This window comes from Amblyomma americanum, chromosome 9 (assembly GCF_052857255.1).
Source record: "Amblyomma americanum isolate KBUSLIRL-KWMA chromosome 9, ASM5285725v1, whole genome shotgun sequence".
Lineage (NCBI taxonomy): Eukaryota > Metazoa > Arthropoda > Arachnida > Ixodida > Ixodidae > Amblyomma > Amblyomma americanum.
In genome coordinates this window covers 114,490,915-114,508,429 of record NC_135505.1, presented here as the reverse complement: position 1 = coordinate 114,508,429, position 17,515 = coordinate 114,490,915, and the positions used below count along the sequence as shown (strand labels likewise).

General features: G+C 47.5%; 1 protein-coding gene across 4 annotated transcripts in view; it reads right to left on the bottom strand.

Annotated features, from left to right (window-relative positions):
• Window positions 1–7,105: 7,105 nt before the first annotated feature.
• Window positions 7,106–17,515, bottom strand: part of LOC144104142 (uncharacterized) — a 36,320-nt gene continuing 25,910 nt past the window's right edge. For 2 of the 4 annotated variants that reach the window (XM_077636973.1, XM_077636975.1), the window contains 2 exons: window positions 12,798–12,987; window positions 7,106–9,168 (listed from right to left, as the gene is read on the bottom strand). In XM_077636973.1, the coding sequence (XP_077493099.1) occupies window positions 8,904–9,168; window positions 12,798–12,987 (455 nt within the window). In that variant the 3' untranslated portion in view covers window positions 7,106–8,903. Of the gene's footprint in view, window positions 9,169–12,785; window positions 12,988–17,515 lie in introns of all 4 variants that reach the window. The other 2 variants (XM_077636972.1, XM_077636974.1) reach the window with 2 other exon arrangements.

Below are 17,515 nucleotides of genomic sequence, written 5' to 3'. Positions count from 1 at the left end.
TAGAAGCAGCTATATGTCGGTCGTACATGACAAGAGAGCTATGTTCACTTCTGAAGCGAAATCTTCACTGCGCTAGGTAAAGCCGATTTCACCGTGCGTTGCCGGTTGACCTTCAGGTGAGCCAGAGGTCAAGTGTAGCTATAAGCCGTATGTGGTCCACCATGGCGTCGCACAACCTGACCTTTGACCTTGACTTCCGACCTTTCGATTCGCCGGTTGAGGGTGGTAGAATGGTCACGTGACAATCTCGCGAAGTCGCGTGATGAAAACTGCCCTTGTGACGTAATTCTGGGGGGAACATATAGGCAGACCAACCTCTCGCGATCAACCATTATTTTAACTACCACCTGCCAGGGTGGCAGGGTGGGCGCGCTGCCTATCCAGTGTGCCGAACGCGCTGAACGTTACAGAGGCCAAGCCGCGTGTAGTTGCCCGATACACCACAGCTCCCGCTCTCTAACCAGGTTCAACAGTAGTTAAACCGCAGCTAATCTTTTCTGTGTGTGAGCTCAAAAACTTCTCTTTATTCAGGCGTTTGTTTTTTGTACCGGATGTAGGAAAACAGCCATTCCATATTGAATAAAGCAGTTCCCGAATGTGAGCTTACAGATAGCTCCGGTATGTAAGAAAATGAGGAGTTCGCTCACATGAAAGGATGGTGTTCTGATTTGTATACTAGAGTTGAAAATGTCTTGCGCATGTTTTCTGAACATAGAAAAACTATTAAGAACAAAGAAAAAATGTGCTTAGCTTTACTTGTGGAGTAATGTTCATGTGAAAATAGATAGTGGGTTTCCTTTATTCGTATTGAACCGACCTGTATATGAGTTGCACAAAGCTTAAGAGAATCCTACTGAGCCAGGCGCATTAAGTGGCCATGGCATTTACTGCTGATCCCAATGCCACGGGTTAGAACCCGGCTTCGACGGCCGTATTTCGATGGAGGCGAAATGTGAAACGCCTGTGTAGTGTGCGAAGTCAGCGCACTATAAAGAACCTCAAGTGGTCTATATAAATCCGGAGCCCTCCACTACGACGTCCCGCGTAGCTTGTGATAGGACTTTTCTGTTTTAAATCCCCCTCAAAAAAGATAAAAGTACGCCGAATTTATTTTTAGACATTCGGTTTTAAACGGAAAAGGTCGGTATTCTCGCCGTGCAAGGCATACTTAGCGGTCTGTCGAGTCCTCGTAACAGTAAGTGAGAGCTGAAAACCAGTAAGTAAGGAATGCACGGGCGTGATGAGACGGTGTTATGTTCAAAGAAGGCACGTAGCCAGGAATTTTTTCTTGGGTGGGGGGGGGTCTAAAATAATTCCTTGTATTGAGCTGGGGAGCCTCGCCCCCCCCCCCCCCCCCCCTCTCGATGCGTCATTTGAGGTATTGCTTCACTAGTACAGTCCCGGCCATCATATTGTAACAGTTGTTACACTGAAAAGGAACTGCAGCGGCTGAACGAGGGCACCAGAGAAACGGACCTACACTTCAGCGTCGCCTACTTCTAGAGGCTACGATCTCTTTCTTCTTCTACTTCCAATCCTCGTGTCACTGCCCCCTCTTCAGGAGCATTGCCCCGATGCGGTGTTACCGTCAGACCGAACAGCGGGGAGAAAAAGTGTTCAAGAGGTACACCACGAGTCTGACATCACTGAATATGACTACATGCAGCCGGAAAGTCACTCGGGGGGTCGCTCGTAGTACGGCTTCATTCGCACCAGATGCACAACGTCGCTGCGCTTGTCGTTGTGCGATGAACGAGCTGGCGAGGCTGGTGCAACTTCGTACGTTACAACGCTGAGGCGGCGGACAACAAGGTAAGGGCCGAAGTAGCGGCGTAGTAACTTTTCGGACAGCCCGCGACGACGAACGGGCGTCCAAACCCACACATAGTCGCCTGGGTGGTAGGTAACGTAGCGGCGTCCAAGGTTGTAGCGGTCAGCATCGATCTGCTGCTGACGGTGAATGCGGTGTCTGGCCAGTTGCCGTGCTTCTTCCGCGCGCTGAACACAGGTGGCGACGTCGACAACAAGTTCACTCTCACTGTCAGGGGGGTCCACGGGTAGCATAGCATCGAGGGGGGGTGACACGAGGATTGGAAGTAGAAGGAGAAAGAGATCGCAGCCTCTAGAAGTAGACGACGCTGAAGTGTAGGTCCGTTTCTCTGGTGCCCTCGTGTAGATCGATCACAGCACCGTTTGCCTGTAGAAAGTCGAGGCCCAGGATCAAATCTCTCGAACACTCGCTCAACACGACGAATTCGCCCACGTAGACGAAACCGCGGATGCCGACTCGGGCTGTGCACCTTCCGGCCGGGCTAATGAGGTGACCTCCAGCCGTGCGAATGCTAGGGCCCAACCATGGTGTCAAAACTTTGCTCAATTCCTGGGCGAGGGTGTGGCTCATCACGGAATAGTCAGCCACAGTATCAAGTAAAGCGATGGTGTCAGTTCCGTCAATCGTCACACGCAAATCAGAAGTAGCGCGTCGGATGCTGTCGCTACCCTGCCCCGGTGAGGAATCGGCGTATCGGTATATCGGCGGCGGAGGATCTTCAGTTTTCCCGACAGCAGCGGCCTTGCCTCCGGAGACCGCTGGAATTAGTTTTCCCGGCGTGGACTGGGAGAACGCCGCTCAGGGTAGCCGGCGTCTAGGCGAGGGCTTGGGGAACGGTAACGCAGCGGAGATGACGACCTAGGATCGTAGCGACCGTATGTCCCAGGCCTCTGACGGGCCGACAGATGAGCTTCAATTTCGAATGGTCGTTCGCTATTCCGGGGGCAAGGGTCGTCGGGCGCGAAACCACGCAGACCCACTCGGCGGTACGGGCAGGCCCTGTAAAGATGTCCCGCCTCACCACAGTGGTAGCAAAGGGGCCGCCGGTCCGGTGCACGCCACACTTCACACTTCCGTGGCCGCTGATAAGCTGGTCGAGCAGGCACACGGGAAAGACCAGACTGCTGCGCTGCGTGAGTCGCGGTATTCACGTCGTAGCCTGGCGTTGGGGCCCGGCAGAGGACAGATGCATAGGTTGGTCTGACCTCAGTCTGTCTTTGGATCTCAGGCAGTTGTTGCTGCTGTGCTGCTAGGCGCACCTCGTCCCGGACGACTTCAGACAGCGATGTAACAGACGGCGCGCTAGGAGGCAGCTGGAGGGCTTGTAATTCCTCCCTGACGATCGACCTGATTAGGTCCCGTAAAACGGCCCCATCACTCCCTAGCGGCATCGAAGAAACAGCGGGCCCAAGCGTGCTTACATCCCGATTGTATTGCCGGGCTCGTTGCAGGAGCGTCGTCTCCATGGTAGTCGCTTCCGTGAGGAATTCGGCAACAGTAAGCGGTGGACTGCGCACAAGACCGGCGAAAAGTTCCTGCTTGACCCCGCGCATGAGGTGGCGAAGCTTCGTCTCCTCCGCCATGGATGGGTCAGCACGCTTGAAGAGGCGCGTCATGTTCTCTACATACATGCGGACGCTTTCGTTAGTCCGCTGGTTACGGGAGCGAAGCGCAGCTTCAGCTTTCTCCCGGTGGTCTGCGTTGGGGAATGTAGCTATGAGATTTTGGCGAAATGTCTCCCAGGTGGACAGGTTGCTCTCGTGGTTCTCGTACCATGTCCTAGCGGAGTGATACATTTATTGGCTCCTTCCGTAGAATACAAATTAAGTTTGTAAAACTTGGTATGTAAAACTTGGTCGTCGCTCCAACCGTTGTAGCGGGCGACCCGCTCGAAGATGTCCAGCCAGTCTTCCGCATCTTCGTACACGTCGCCGTGAAAAGATGGCGGTGTTCGCGGCGTGTGGTAGAGGATGGGCGCCTGGAACCTACTGTCTGTGGCCATTTCCGGTGGGACCGTCGGTCGAGGCTGCGTATTCCTCGTCGGGTTGTCAAGAGGCCCGAACTCAGGTGTCTCACCGCGGAGGCGACGGCTTGGGCGCTGATGGACCGGTGTGAGTGCCGTCTTTATCTCGTAGGCGTACGCAGGTCGGGAAGCGTACCCAGCACTGCTCCACCAGATGTGTAACAGTTGTTACACTGAAAAGGAACTGCAGCGGCTGAACGAGGGCACCAGAGAAACGGACCTACACTTCAGCGTCGTCTACTTCTAGAGGCTGCGATCCCTTTCTTCTACTTCCAATCCTCGTGTCAATATTACGGAGTGTGCTTTTCGAGAACAAACTCTTTTCATGCTTTAATTAGGAAAAATTAGCATGCACTTAATATGCGCGCTTGCACGTGCAGCTGGTGCGCTCACGTATATAAACCAAGGAAACCATAATATCGTCTCTTCGGGACGCGTGACCAAATTTTAAAGACCTAAAAGCGTGCTCCGTAATATTCTAGGCCACCTAGAATATTACCTCTGGATGCCCATCAGACCGGAAATACCACCTCCTCGCCGCCTAGCTCCTAGCTAACTGAGAGCAATTTCTTCTCTGTCATCACCCGCCTAGATCAATTAGTCGGTTATATATGTTAATCAACTGCATGTAACACAATGACGCGATACCATTGGTGGGCATCACGAAAAAGTAAACCTCCTCGCTACCAGCGATTAAGCGGCAGTTAAATCTTTCCATTTGCATGCAGATCACGTGACACCGCACCCTCTAGCTCAACCCCGCGCGACAACCCACCCATAGCATGTCAACCTAGTTGTTAGGAGTAAACTTCTACATGCGGTTTTGTCTGCTGTCTATCTCCTTTAAATTGATTTACTCTTTCCATGATGACAGCAAGTTCTACTCCAAGAATAGCTCCAAGCACTACGATTAGCAGGTTAATTACTAACTAGACTTTTCATGCTGATATAAACGTCGAGAGAGGCTTTAAGTGACTTTTCACCGCACAGGATTGCGGCATCGCATCACCGGAAGAAATCAATAATCCATTTGTGGAAAATAATATTCGCAAAAAAAAAAACGAAGCGCGTTCGGAAATAAACACACCGAAAAGTCCTTAGCATCTTGAAAAAAAATAAAAACAGAAAAGTCCAAACCCTACTCGCCACGCATACGTCGCTAAGTGAGAACATCAATCCCAGTTGTAAAAGGCAAGTTTTCTCGATAACCCTCCATAAACTTCTTTTATAATTCTGATACTTTGCTAAAACCAAACATTGACTTGAATTGCAGTCATTAATGAGAGGAAAAAACGTCTCGTTAAAGGAATTTCATCTGCGCGCCGTGGGGAGCATTGCGCCGCCGGTGTATTTTAGAAGCCAAATTCACACTTTCGGCAACAAGTGAGTTAAGCTTAATACGAAGTTCACGCCTCCCGGCAGGGGTAAATTCAAATATATCTGTTTACAGTGTGGCATGTGTTCAGTTTTGGCCCTTTTCCCAGATAAACGTACCAAGTTCCTGCATGTAGCAATGCAATCGTGTCCACGATTACTAGACATCAATTTTAATTGCGAGGCAACTCTGGGATACTCACCTGCGGGACAGAAACGTGAAGGATAATGAAAAGGGTTCAGCTTAAGTTAGGACAACGCAGCGAGCCATGGAAAGAAAAATGAAAGGTGTAACGTTAATAAACCGGAAGATGGCAAAGTAACCGAGGGAACAAACGCGTGTCAATGGCATCCTAGTCAAAATCAAGAGGAAGAAATGGGCTTGGGAAGGGCATGTAATGCGAAGGAAAGGTAACCGCTGGTCCTTAAGGATAACGGAGTGGATTCCAAGAGAAAGTGAGCGTAGCAGGGGGCGGCAGAAGGTTAGGTGGGCGGATGAGAGTAAGAAGTTCGCAGGCGTATACGCTGGGCGCAGCTGGCAAAGGACACGGTTAATTGGAGAGACATGGGAAGAGGTATTTGCCCTGCTGTGGGCGTAGTCAGGCTGATGACGATGATGGTGATTATGATGATGATGATGATGATGATGATGAACTATAAGATACTGTACGTGCTGTTATGAAAAATTACAGGTACGAATTCATTCTTCCGAGATGTTGAAAAATCTTTATTTTAAATGTTGTCCATCACTCGCATCGAGTAGTTAGGACTACCATAGAAAACCGACGGTGATACTAAAATAATTGTTGTAGTAAAATCTTACTATAAATTAAGAATTGGTTTCAGAAACTATTTCTCCTTCAAAAATGTGGTGTGTTCCAAAATATATAGTCGACGCGCGTGATTGCGCGGAGTGTCAGGAATTGTGATGTGTGAAAATAGACATATGTGCACAGATATCTGCCCTAATCGCAAACACTCTGAATTCGCTAGTTTCAAAGAATGATCTGGAGTTCATTCGCCTTCTATTATCATAACGTTAGGCAACTTTGTTTACACATAATTTCTGGCTCCAAAATAAATATCTAACATCAGCTGCAAGCAGGGTGTGGTTCAGGTGTCCAACGATATATGAGACAGATACTGCGCCATTTCTTTTCCCCCAAAAGCAATTATTATTATTATTATTATTATTATTATTATTATTATTATTATTATTATTATTATTATTATTATTATTATTATTATTATTATTATTATTATTATTATTATTATTAAGCAGGGAAGTCGAAACCGTTATTGTCTTACGATCTCCGAAAAAGGAAGCTGTGTTACGGCTTCTTTGTCATCATTTTTTTTTCATCCTTGAAATGTGCCTTTATTAGCCTTAAAGTCTGAAATCACAAGAGAGGATATTGCGTAATAATTCACTCTGCATTCCGGAACTCTTCGTGCTCCTCATGACTAACAGAAGTTATGCGAAGCATCCTTGCATATTTTGTGAACTCCGATTTTTGGCGTTTAAACTGAGTGCACTGGGCAAATATATAAACTATTCTATCTCCGAGCGCCAATTTTAAAATGTTAAAAGCAATACACCAGAAGAGACATGCGCGCAAAAAAAGTATGCAAAAAATTTCGGTGACGGGAAATATCGGCGATTGAATAATGGACTCATTTGTTCGCGAAATGAAGTTTCAGTCTGTCGACGACGCGGACATTGGGGCACCTGCGCTGACTAATGAATTCTTAATTTGCAGACTACAAGAAAGACACACAGCACAAAAAGAAACAAGTCGTGAAAGTTGTTAAGCACACACCACTTGTGTTCGAAAATCGGACACTGTAAAATGGACAAATAAGAAAGGAGACAAGACTGGACACAAACGACGTAACCTTTAATGGAAATCGAAAATATCAGCCGCGGCGCTGGCAACTTTTGTTATTTCAGGTGATCTCGAATTATGTGGAACTGGAGCCAAGCATGAAGCGAGAAAGGACTTAAATAGTTTAAGTGGAGAACATCAAAAGAACTTTGCGAATGCGTATGTTCAATACTCGGCACACAGCGTTTAATGGCAAAACATGGCCGGAAAATAAAAAAAGGCAACACTAGCACGAGAATTCCCAACATCGTTAAAAATAAATGATAGATAGGTAGATAAAGAAGAGGAGAGAAAGGCAGGGATGTTAAATTAAAAATAAATGGGACTGAATGAGGGTAAAGGGCGGAAAGAAATAGGGAAGAGAAAGCACGGAAATTATAGCGATGAAAAATTGAACAGAGGAAATCGATAAGTGAGCGTAAGTACTGGCGCCAGCGACGTGTTCAGTTTTTTTGCTCGTACCTTGATATAACTGCTTCTCTTCCGAGCTATAATTGGAATGAACTTGTATATATACTCAAGGGCAGTGAAGGTCAGCAATATACCATCAGCATTCCACTAAGCAGCAAATCCAAGTAACCTGCCATGAAAGTATTTTCTAAGTTGTGGTAGGGAGCACACTAAGCTGCATTGATCGTTCTAGTAAGCGCACACCCCAGGAATAAATCAGAACTACTAGAGTGAGGCCCCAGCGCAAGCAACTTTCTCCCTGCAGCTTCATTGCTTCGCATGATGACACCATTTTAGTCGAAGCCCTCTGCGTTTGCAGAAAAATAATTAGTCCACAGGCGGTAGGTCAGAACCATTCTAACTGAATATGACTGGCATCAGTCGATATATAGTTAGGCTAAGCCTTCGTAATACTAGTCTTCTTAGCCTCCGTTCCAGGAGGGACTGCGGTAAGTTTGTGACAGGAGCAATGTGTTAAAGTGAGGAGCTGAAAATTCCTGGCGCTAGAATTTTTCGACCACTTTAGTAAAACACTCCACCACCATGCCTGATAGCGTGGTATATTTGATCTTTAATTTGGGTGCAGGGGGAGGTGTGATTTGAGAGCATCACTTTCAGGACCTGCGCCATCTCGAAGATAGCTGCCAACTGTTTTTTTTATTCTTGACAAAGAATAAAAAGCATGTTCCTTATATTCTTTGAACAATTTTAACAATAGTCACTGGGGGTAAATATGCAGCCGCTCCGAGGATCCTACATTAACAGGAGACAACGATTAATAATTGTATGACACACCTGCGTGTTTAAAATTAATACTTTCAAGCAAGCCACTGGTTAGCGAAACACTTGATACTTGGTTTTCTGAAGACCTGGCATAATGGGTCAGTCACAGATATACCATGGCTTTGATGCTGGGACAGAAGGTTGGGTTCCTGCTAAGGGTTTCCTTCACACCGTGCGGTCAAAACCACCGAAGAGAAATAAGTTAAGAAATGTATTTCATTTTGTCGAGAATCGCACTCTGGCAATATTAGTAATGCTGTAATTGTCGAATGCTTTGAACTTGTTCCAAACATCCGTGACTCTTAAATTTCCGCCCAAGCATAGATGTGCGAGTGTTCTTTTTTTTTCTCGAACATCGACATCTGTCCGCTACCACCAAGTATCGAACCCCAGACCTTGCGAGGACGATAACAGAGCGCCTAAACTGCTCAACCAGAGCGTCCGATGTCTCATCAAGACTCTTCGAACGACGCATTTAAACCGCAGTCCTGAACCACTTCCCATCCGCTCACAAGTGTCACTCTCGTGCGCAGGATCCTTCTACGAGAGTAACCATTCAGGTATCCATGTCGATGCACTTTCCGACGTCGCGTCCATGTTCTGTACCGGCGACGATATGTCTCAGTAACTGTAGGTAGGCTTGCAGCGGCGGCGTCAGCTCGAACTGCTTCTCGTAGCAGAAGCCCCTCAGACAGGACTGCCGGTCCAGTTCGAAGTGCTTCACTATTTTCATGATGGCCGTCACGGTGCCCCCAATATGCACCACGATGCCGATGGTCATGGCTAACGCCATGGCGATCTTCAGATTCCTGCTGAGTGGCCTGCGATGTGAGATAACATAAGGCGATATAAAGTCACTAGGCAGTTTCATACGCATATTTCGCCTCTTGTCATTTAACTTGTCAGACCTAAGTCTACTCCACAGTAGACATCCTGAAGAGGAAGCTATCAAGACCAATTTATTCGGCACCAGCATAGCACGTTACATTTCTCCTAGCTTTCTTCACCGTCACGGGTAAGAAACCTTCAGATCTATTCTGACCAACTGCAAAACGAAAAAGAAAATTGTTCAGGAGTTTTTTTTTCGCTCTTTCCCACACAATGGGAGATATATAGTTGGGGTCAAAACAAGCGGAACACGCTGGACGGCAGCGTCCAGGTAAAGTGCCATTCACGCTGCTCCAAACTGGGCCTGCGATCACAGCTTCTATCGGCCAAGCTGTGAAACATCCTCGGTAGAAAACAAAAACATACACGAACTATCTCATTGCCATAAAAGCCGCATACTATGTCGCCAGGCTTGTTGCTTTTTGTTGAGTGCCACCACGACATGCATGCGTCATAAGCGTTTTTTAAAGCGAAAGCTTTACTGGCCGCGAACGTGCGATTTCTCCGTGGCGGTGCTCCGAGGAGGCACATGACGTCACAACACGCGCCTCGCCGCGGAGCCGAACCGGTCTGACCGGGCCGGCGGCGGCTGGCGCACTCGGCGCGAAATAGAGACTTGCTCCAAGTCTCCGCCAGTGTGGTCAGAGTGCGCCGAAGCCGCCGAACGCGTCGGCGGTCAAGCGCAGTTGGAGTATAGAGGGTCTCGTTTTGGTCGACGTTACGTCGCCATGCAGCGCGCGCGTTACGCCGGAGTATAAACGCGCCTTAACAGAGCCTGCGCTTAACCGCTAACCAACGTATTCGGTGGCGGCATCTATGGCAGCCACTGAAACCCCCCACGCACTCACTGAATAAAAAGAACCTGTGCCGTGGCTCAGAATCGAACCAGGGCCTTTGACGTTTGAGGCGGAGACCCTACCCCTCCGCCACGAAGGCTCAAGCTTTAGTCATGAATAAAGGCGCATCTAGTGAATACATTCTTCCGATGCAGAAGTCTCCACGCTTTCACTACATATATGCTGGCCTAACACCGCTAGGCCATCAGCAATTTTTTTTAATGCTGGCAAGAGACCGGGCGTGCAGTGTCTGGAGCAGGAAGCATCAAAGAACGAACGCGCCATCGATCGAGTGAACAAAAGAAAAACGAGAGAATGTCAGACGAGTGGTACGGCTTTGTCATCAAGGCGCCGGTTCATACCCGCATAACAAGTTCAAATAACACGTGAAAATGGGCTGCTCAGCAAAGAGTGATCTCGTAGAGCCTAGAGGAACTAAGGGACTTTATATGCCAACGGCGCGGGACCCTCTGCCCTCATCTATATACTTTACACCATTATTATTACGGGATCCTGTCGGTAACTCCTGCAGGGCTCGGACAACCCTTAGAAACTGACATTAATATACCAGGTGTTACAAGGAAGTCCAAGTAATTTTCAAAAATTGCATTTTTGAGGCAAAATATTGCTCTTCCGGCATGGTAATGCCAGGGTTGGCGAAGGCCAGAAAACCGGTGACTCGTCTTAACTAGCCAGCTGCTTAACTAATTTCCAGTAATTAACTATTTAACTATTAGGGTTAGCCGCCTAGTTGCAATTAGAGATTAGTAGCCGATCATTAGTAATAGCCATATCAATTTTTAGAATTTTGAAAACGAGATTATCCTTGGCGCTGTGGCGCAACAAAATTTGGCTTTTTCGACTAGTTACGTGCATGGAGGGGTTGCTTTGCCTGATGCTTTCGAAAGCACGTGTATTTTCACACGATGCAGCCATGCATGCAATGACGGAAATCGTCTGCCGTCACCATTATCAGGATTGGTCGATTTTCTTTTGCTGCGAAAGCAACACTACGCTAGCCAGCAGCCAGCTCGGCTCGTCGCGTGGTCGCACTTCAGCCGTATGCCCTTATGCCGTGGCCGACGAACGACCTTGAGCCGCCGTTGCCTAGCAACACCGCAGCCGCGCTCCGACAGATGGCGCCGCCGTCGACGCCGCTGCCGTGCAACAACGACAGAACGAAGCGAGGAAGAGACAACGCGCTCAAGAGACTCCAGAAGAACGCGCCTGACGACTCGAGAAGCGTCGTAGCGAAGATGCGGCTAGAAGAAGTCGTGCCACGTCCCGGAGTGACTCTTCAACTGCGGAAGAGACCGCTTTGAGTTCTCGAGAGCGTCGGAATGAGATGCTGCGTAGACGACGTGCCGAGGAAACTAAGCTTTCGCAATTCGACTAGGGTTAACCAGAGCTAAACCACAGCCAATTTTATTATAACTGCTTTATCACGAAATGGATACTGATTCTTATTAGGCCGCCGCGGTAGCTGAGTGGTTATGGCGCTCGGCTGCTGGCCCGAAAGACTCGAGTTCGATCCCGGCCGCGGCGGTCGACTTTCGCTGGAGGCGAAATTCTAGAGGCCCGTGTACTGTGCGATGTCAGTGCACGTTAAAGAACCCCAGGTGGTCGAAATTTCCGGAGCCCTTCACTACGGCGTCTCTCATAGCCTGAGTCGCTTTGGTACGCTAAACCCCCCATAAACCATAAACCAATCATTCTTATTAATCTATGTCATGCACGTGTTTTCCCAACACGCAGTACTGTTTCTATTTTTGAGTCCGTTGACGTTCTATATTCGACTCCTGCTCTCTTCTATTATTGTACATAGCTGTCACTTATTCTAGTTCCTTTCATGTGCACTTGCTTTGTGTCTGTTTCGGTCTTTTGATGTCACCAGACCTCTCCGCTAGAGGGTGCATTATTTTATTCATAGGCCGCTCTAAAAAAATGAAAGTCAAATAAAACGACCTGTTTATTTCGACCGTAAGCCTTTGCAGGACACCACACTAATATTCCGGATATTAGGCTCTTCTATCATACTGGAGGGTTATTATTTGGCTGGTTTGGTGTTTCTTTTTTCTCCCTTAATCTTTCTATACTTGAGCCCGTTCCCACAAAACAAAAACAGTTAGGGTACATGTAGATGATACAAAAGCGCGCCGTTACAAGGTTCTTCATTTACCAATCCCGTAATTTAGGCGCCTGAAATTGGAAGAAATGCGTAATTAAAAGTTTATTTCGCCTGAATTCAATGATGTCAAGCATGGTGTGACGCGCACAAGAACAGTTGCGCACGTAAGTATTCCAGCATCGAGCGACCGTTCGCAATGGCTGAGTCTCATTCACAAAAGCACATAAATATTACAGCGAGCACACCAGCCAGGCAAAGATGAATAGGCGATTGCTTGTGTGAGACAGCTATCGGTGGCATCATATTTATCACAGGGATTGCGGCTTCCAGGAAAGAGTTCACTAAAACTTCGCCATGTTTTTGTTCTCAATTCTTTGAAACAGATAAAGAAACGCCCAGATTTTCTCACCCTTCACGAGGCAGCAAAGTCACCTTCAGAACACTGCCATCGACCAGCAGGTTTTCGATTACGACATAGTACGACAATGATGGCTTTTGCCGAGCAAAGAGTCCGAACTCATTAAGTTCTCGCAGAAAAAAAAAACAGACACCACAAACCAAGAGAGGACCACAGAAAGAGAGGTACCACTTGCGATACCTCTCGGGCCACTGCGGGGAGCCCCTGCAGAGGCCGGCGTAGAAGATGGGAGGCAGCACGAAGGCTATGGGACACAAGAGCAGGGACCCGACGAGAGCCATCAGGAGCCCCGCGTGCGGCACGGCCAGAGCAAGCAGGCAGGCACACGCCATCAGCGGAGACGCGATCTTAGCGCGTTTCCACACGGTCCCTGAAAGAAACAATACACATGTGTGGTACATTAGACTCGAGCTGTATCGTGACCCCGGAGAAGAACAGAACAGAAAAGTTTGTAATAACGGAGCAAATTACTCATTGGCATCCACCCAAGCGCAGCCGTGCGGCTACAAAGGTAAGCGACTGCTGGTCAGTTGGTAGTTGGTAGAGCGACCGCTCCCGTGAAGTGGTGGTCCCCAGGTTCCAACCCCGGACAAGGACTTAATTGACTACGAACTTTCTGTGGTCGCTTGGGAGTATTCCAATGAGTAGGCCTAATTGGCTCCCTTATTACAGATTTACTCCACCTTTGCAGATTTTTCTAAACATCTGGCCAACAGAAAAGTTTTTGTAGTCACAATCGATTTTCTCCTCGGCTTTTGAACAAAAGCTTAACAGAAATTTTTAATATGACAACAGAATTTTGTGTAGTTAATACAAGAAAGTACTACGAAACTATAGACTAGAGAACAGTACTACAGAAAAATACGACAAAACAAAAAATATGCCGTTACCATAGAACTGTAAAACATTTTATGGTATTTTTGAGGTTCCGTTGTTTCATTCGACTGGGTAAGAGGAGGAATGAGAGAGAGAAAAAAATAATAATTGGTTTTTGGGGAAAAAATGGGGAAGGAATCTGTCTCATATATCGGCGGACACCTGAACCGCGCCGTAAGGGAAGGGACAGAGAAAAAACCTCAGGGAGAAATAAACACATTTGTCGGCAGTGCGACAGCATAAGAACCCATTGATGCCTTTTGCGGAAGTGACGTCCATTCCCGTCGGCGACGCCATAACAACGTCCCGCTTCCTCGTCACGTGTCCTGATGGCGGCGTCGTGACGTCACATCTGCTCTATCAGTCCGAGATTTTTATGACACACGGCAGCGCTTTTTCCTCCTATGAGGTGTCCTTAAAAAAGGAAGGCGGAGAGGGTAGCCAGGTCTATTCGCCGGTATGGCTATACCCCACAACTGGAGGAGTGACAACGCCAGTTAAAAGGCACAAATGTCAATTACACTTAAATGTGGTGGTTCCGCGGTGCGAAGCTTCATATAACTGTTCCTTGACTTGTTATCTACTTCCTCGTTATTCGACTTTTGCTCGGCTTCCTACGCTCGATGGGCCTTGGCTTTTCACTAAGGACAAGCCTGCAAGACTATAGACGCCTAATTTTATTGGTTATTTTCTTCTTTAAACTGATCCGGTAGAAATTACTGTACATAGATCATCGCGCGTCATTCGCCTGCTACCGCTAAATAATTTATAAATTAATTTGTTCTCTCATCCTGTACGGTTTCGGTTTCATCAACCGAATGAATGGCTGTGACGTGCAGATGAACTTTATGTCACACATGAGGCATGAAAAAACTGCAATACAAACATTTATAAGTTGCTTTAAGTAGCTACTGCACTTCCACTAGCCTGCTTCAAGAGCTAGAATTACACCAAACGACGCATCATCAATTATATTCCCGTTTCTTGTGGCTCACGTGACCTAAAGTTCAACTAATAATAATAATAACAACTACACGTCACAACCACTGTTCGGTTAATGAAACCGAAACCGGAACAGTTTCAAGAAGAAATTCAATTTTAAATTATTTAGCGATCGTAGGCAAATACCATCGGCTGCTACATGTCTACCAATGCCTAATGTATTGTTTGAAAGAAAAAAAGACAAAAGCAAAAGTTTATTTTCTGTAGTCATTAACCTCGTTCTAATCATCTCTCCGTTTCCATCGTCACGAAATCCGACGAATCCTTTCACAACCTGGCTGTGAAGAGCAGGAACCATGAACAATATTCCGCTTCAGGACAACTCTTTCATCTCCTTTCATGAAGCTTTCTCTGTACAGCACAGATCAGCAAGAACGGATCCTGGGGCCTATGAGCCGTGGCATCTTATTGGCACCGTTAACTTTGTCGTGAATATAACGCGGTGTAAGTTTGTGGTGGGGCGATTTCAAATGAGGCTACAAACCCAATTGAAAACTGGCATCCCTCGAGCCGCGTAGCCATACATATTTACTGTTGTGTTGGCCACTAGTGAAGTGGCGAATATGAGATTTTGGCCACGGTGCCCGACAAACACATACACAAGAAATATATTAAGTTAAGCAGTCAATCATATTAAGCAGTCCGAAGATGTAAACAACGAAGGTAAACACTCCTAACTATGTCTCAATGCAGTGAAAACACTTCTGTTGTTTATTTCTTCAAATCAACTCGCTCAGTTTCCTGTTGGTCTAAGCACACACCATTCCAAAATGGTAACCTGTTGAAAATGTTGCTGAGATATAGCAGGACTAGGTTTGGACAACTGATCCACAGCAACAGTCTTGGCGTCCAGCTTAGAAAGTGCAGAAAAAACTCATTAAATAAATATATCCCAGAGGTGGCGCTGCAAGCAGCCATCTCGACCAGATGCACGTTCGCATCGCTCCGAATTTTTGAAGCTTTTTGGCCCGGACGTTTTTGTGCTGGGCTCTCACAAATGGATAGGTCACGGTCATCGTGTTCCTCGCCACCTGTGGACCACGGTTTTAACACTTCCGCGTCGAAGAGTACCCAGGGAAACCATGCCGATACATCGGATACGCCTACCGCCGATTCCGCCAACATGGCTCCCGGGCAGCATCGCCAAGACACCTCGGCCACATCGCTCCGCGGCGGCGCAGATAACGCGGCGCAATCTGCTGTGCTTGACGCCGACGCAAGCATGACGGATGAGGATTCCAGCCGTGTGACTGCGGCGATACCCGTCTTGAATCCCTTTTCTGTTCTTTCCACGGAAAACACGCCTGGAACTAGCCCTTCTCAGGTAGGATCTTGCACCTCTGCATTTTCGAAATTTTCCAAGTGACCTGGGACGGGGTTAGGCACTTCTCAGATAGCGCAAGAAAACGCTCGCTTTGTTAATAAACGAAACAGCCTAAAACTTGGCCGCCCTAAGACAGCTATAAATGCTGGCTACACGGATGCGCATTTTCGATCGCGGGACTCTGCCTCGGCGGCCATGGTCACCACATCGGGCAGAATTGATCTTGCTGATAATGACCATTCTGAAGAGGATGATTGGCAGCATGTTAGGCGAAGGAACAAAGCTACAGCTGCCGATTTAATCAGTGTTAAACACACTGTGATAACTAAGCTAACGTCATCTGGACAACTACGCACACTCCCCGCACATTGATTGGCTGCACGGACCCATTGCCGATGAAGTTCAAAAAATTCATTTTCACTCACTCTTTCAAGTACGGCCTCTTGAAGGCAATAATAAGTTTAAGTTTGGAGTCGACATATCGCATACGCATGTCAGAGACCATCTTCTCGGACTTCGGTCTCTTTAATTTCTGGAAAGGCGACAACTATATAGGCTGATGCAACCATTCGCCCAGGCCGGATACGCGGTGTCATACGCCTTGGCAACTGGTTAACAAGCGAACAGCTCATGACCAACCTCAGGTGCTGCTCGTGCAAGATAATTAAGGTCAGGCCAATGGGCAAGACCGGAGAAGTTCTCATCACGACTCATACTTTCTTGGGGACAGAACTTTCTCAAAAATAGTTTGGGACACTCAGGGTGAATGGCAACGTTAGCAAAATGGCGTCCCCCAAGGCGCTGACATATCGCCGACTGTTTTTAACATTGCTATGTCAGGTCTTCCACCAATGCTAACGTCGACACCCGGTCTTAATTTTGCCGTGTATGCGGACGATGTAATGCTGTGGACCAACTCGGGATCCCCAGCGGAGCAAGAACTAGCCTTACAGACAAGCCTCAGTGCCGTCCACGACTATATCAAGAGTGTGGCATGAAAACATACCGGCCGCGGTGGCTCAGTGGTTAGAGCGCCCGGCTATTGATCCGGAGCTCCCAGGTTCGAACCCGACCGCGGCGGCTGAGTTTGTATGGAGGAAAAACGCTAAGGCGCCCGTGTGCTGTGCGATGTCAGTGCACGTTAAGGATCTCCACGTGGTCGAAATTATTGCGGAGCCCTCCACTACGGCACCTCTTTTTTCCTTTCTTCTTTCACTCCCTCATTTATCCCTTCCCTTACGGCGCGGTTCAGGTGTCCAACGATATATGGGACAGATACTGCGCCATTTCCTTTCCCCAAAAGCCAATTATTATTATTATTATTATTATTATTATTATTATTATTATTATTATTATTATTATTATTATTATTATTATTATTATTATTATTATTATTATTATTATTATTATGAAAACCTCCCCGGAGAAGACGAGTACGTGCCTGTCATAAACGTTCCGCGGCGGCTAGCCGAGGCCTAACGGAACCTTATCTCTCTCCATTTAGGGAACATAGTCATTTGCCGGAAACAAACAATCCGCATACTCGGCATGCTTACTGACGAAAGTGAAGGTGCCTGGCTTCATAGCAGGTTGCTTAGTTGCCATCGAGCTTCGCACCTTTTGCGCCGCGTCTCTGCGCGTGGGTGGGGAATCAAAGATGTGGGGCTTCGTCAGATAGCCCTGGCACTCACAACAC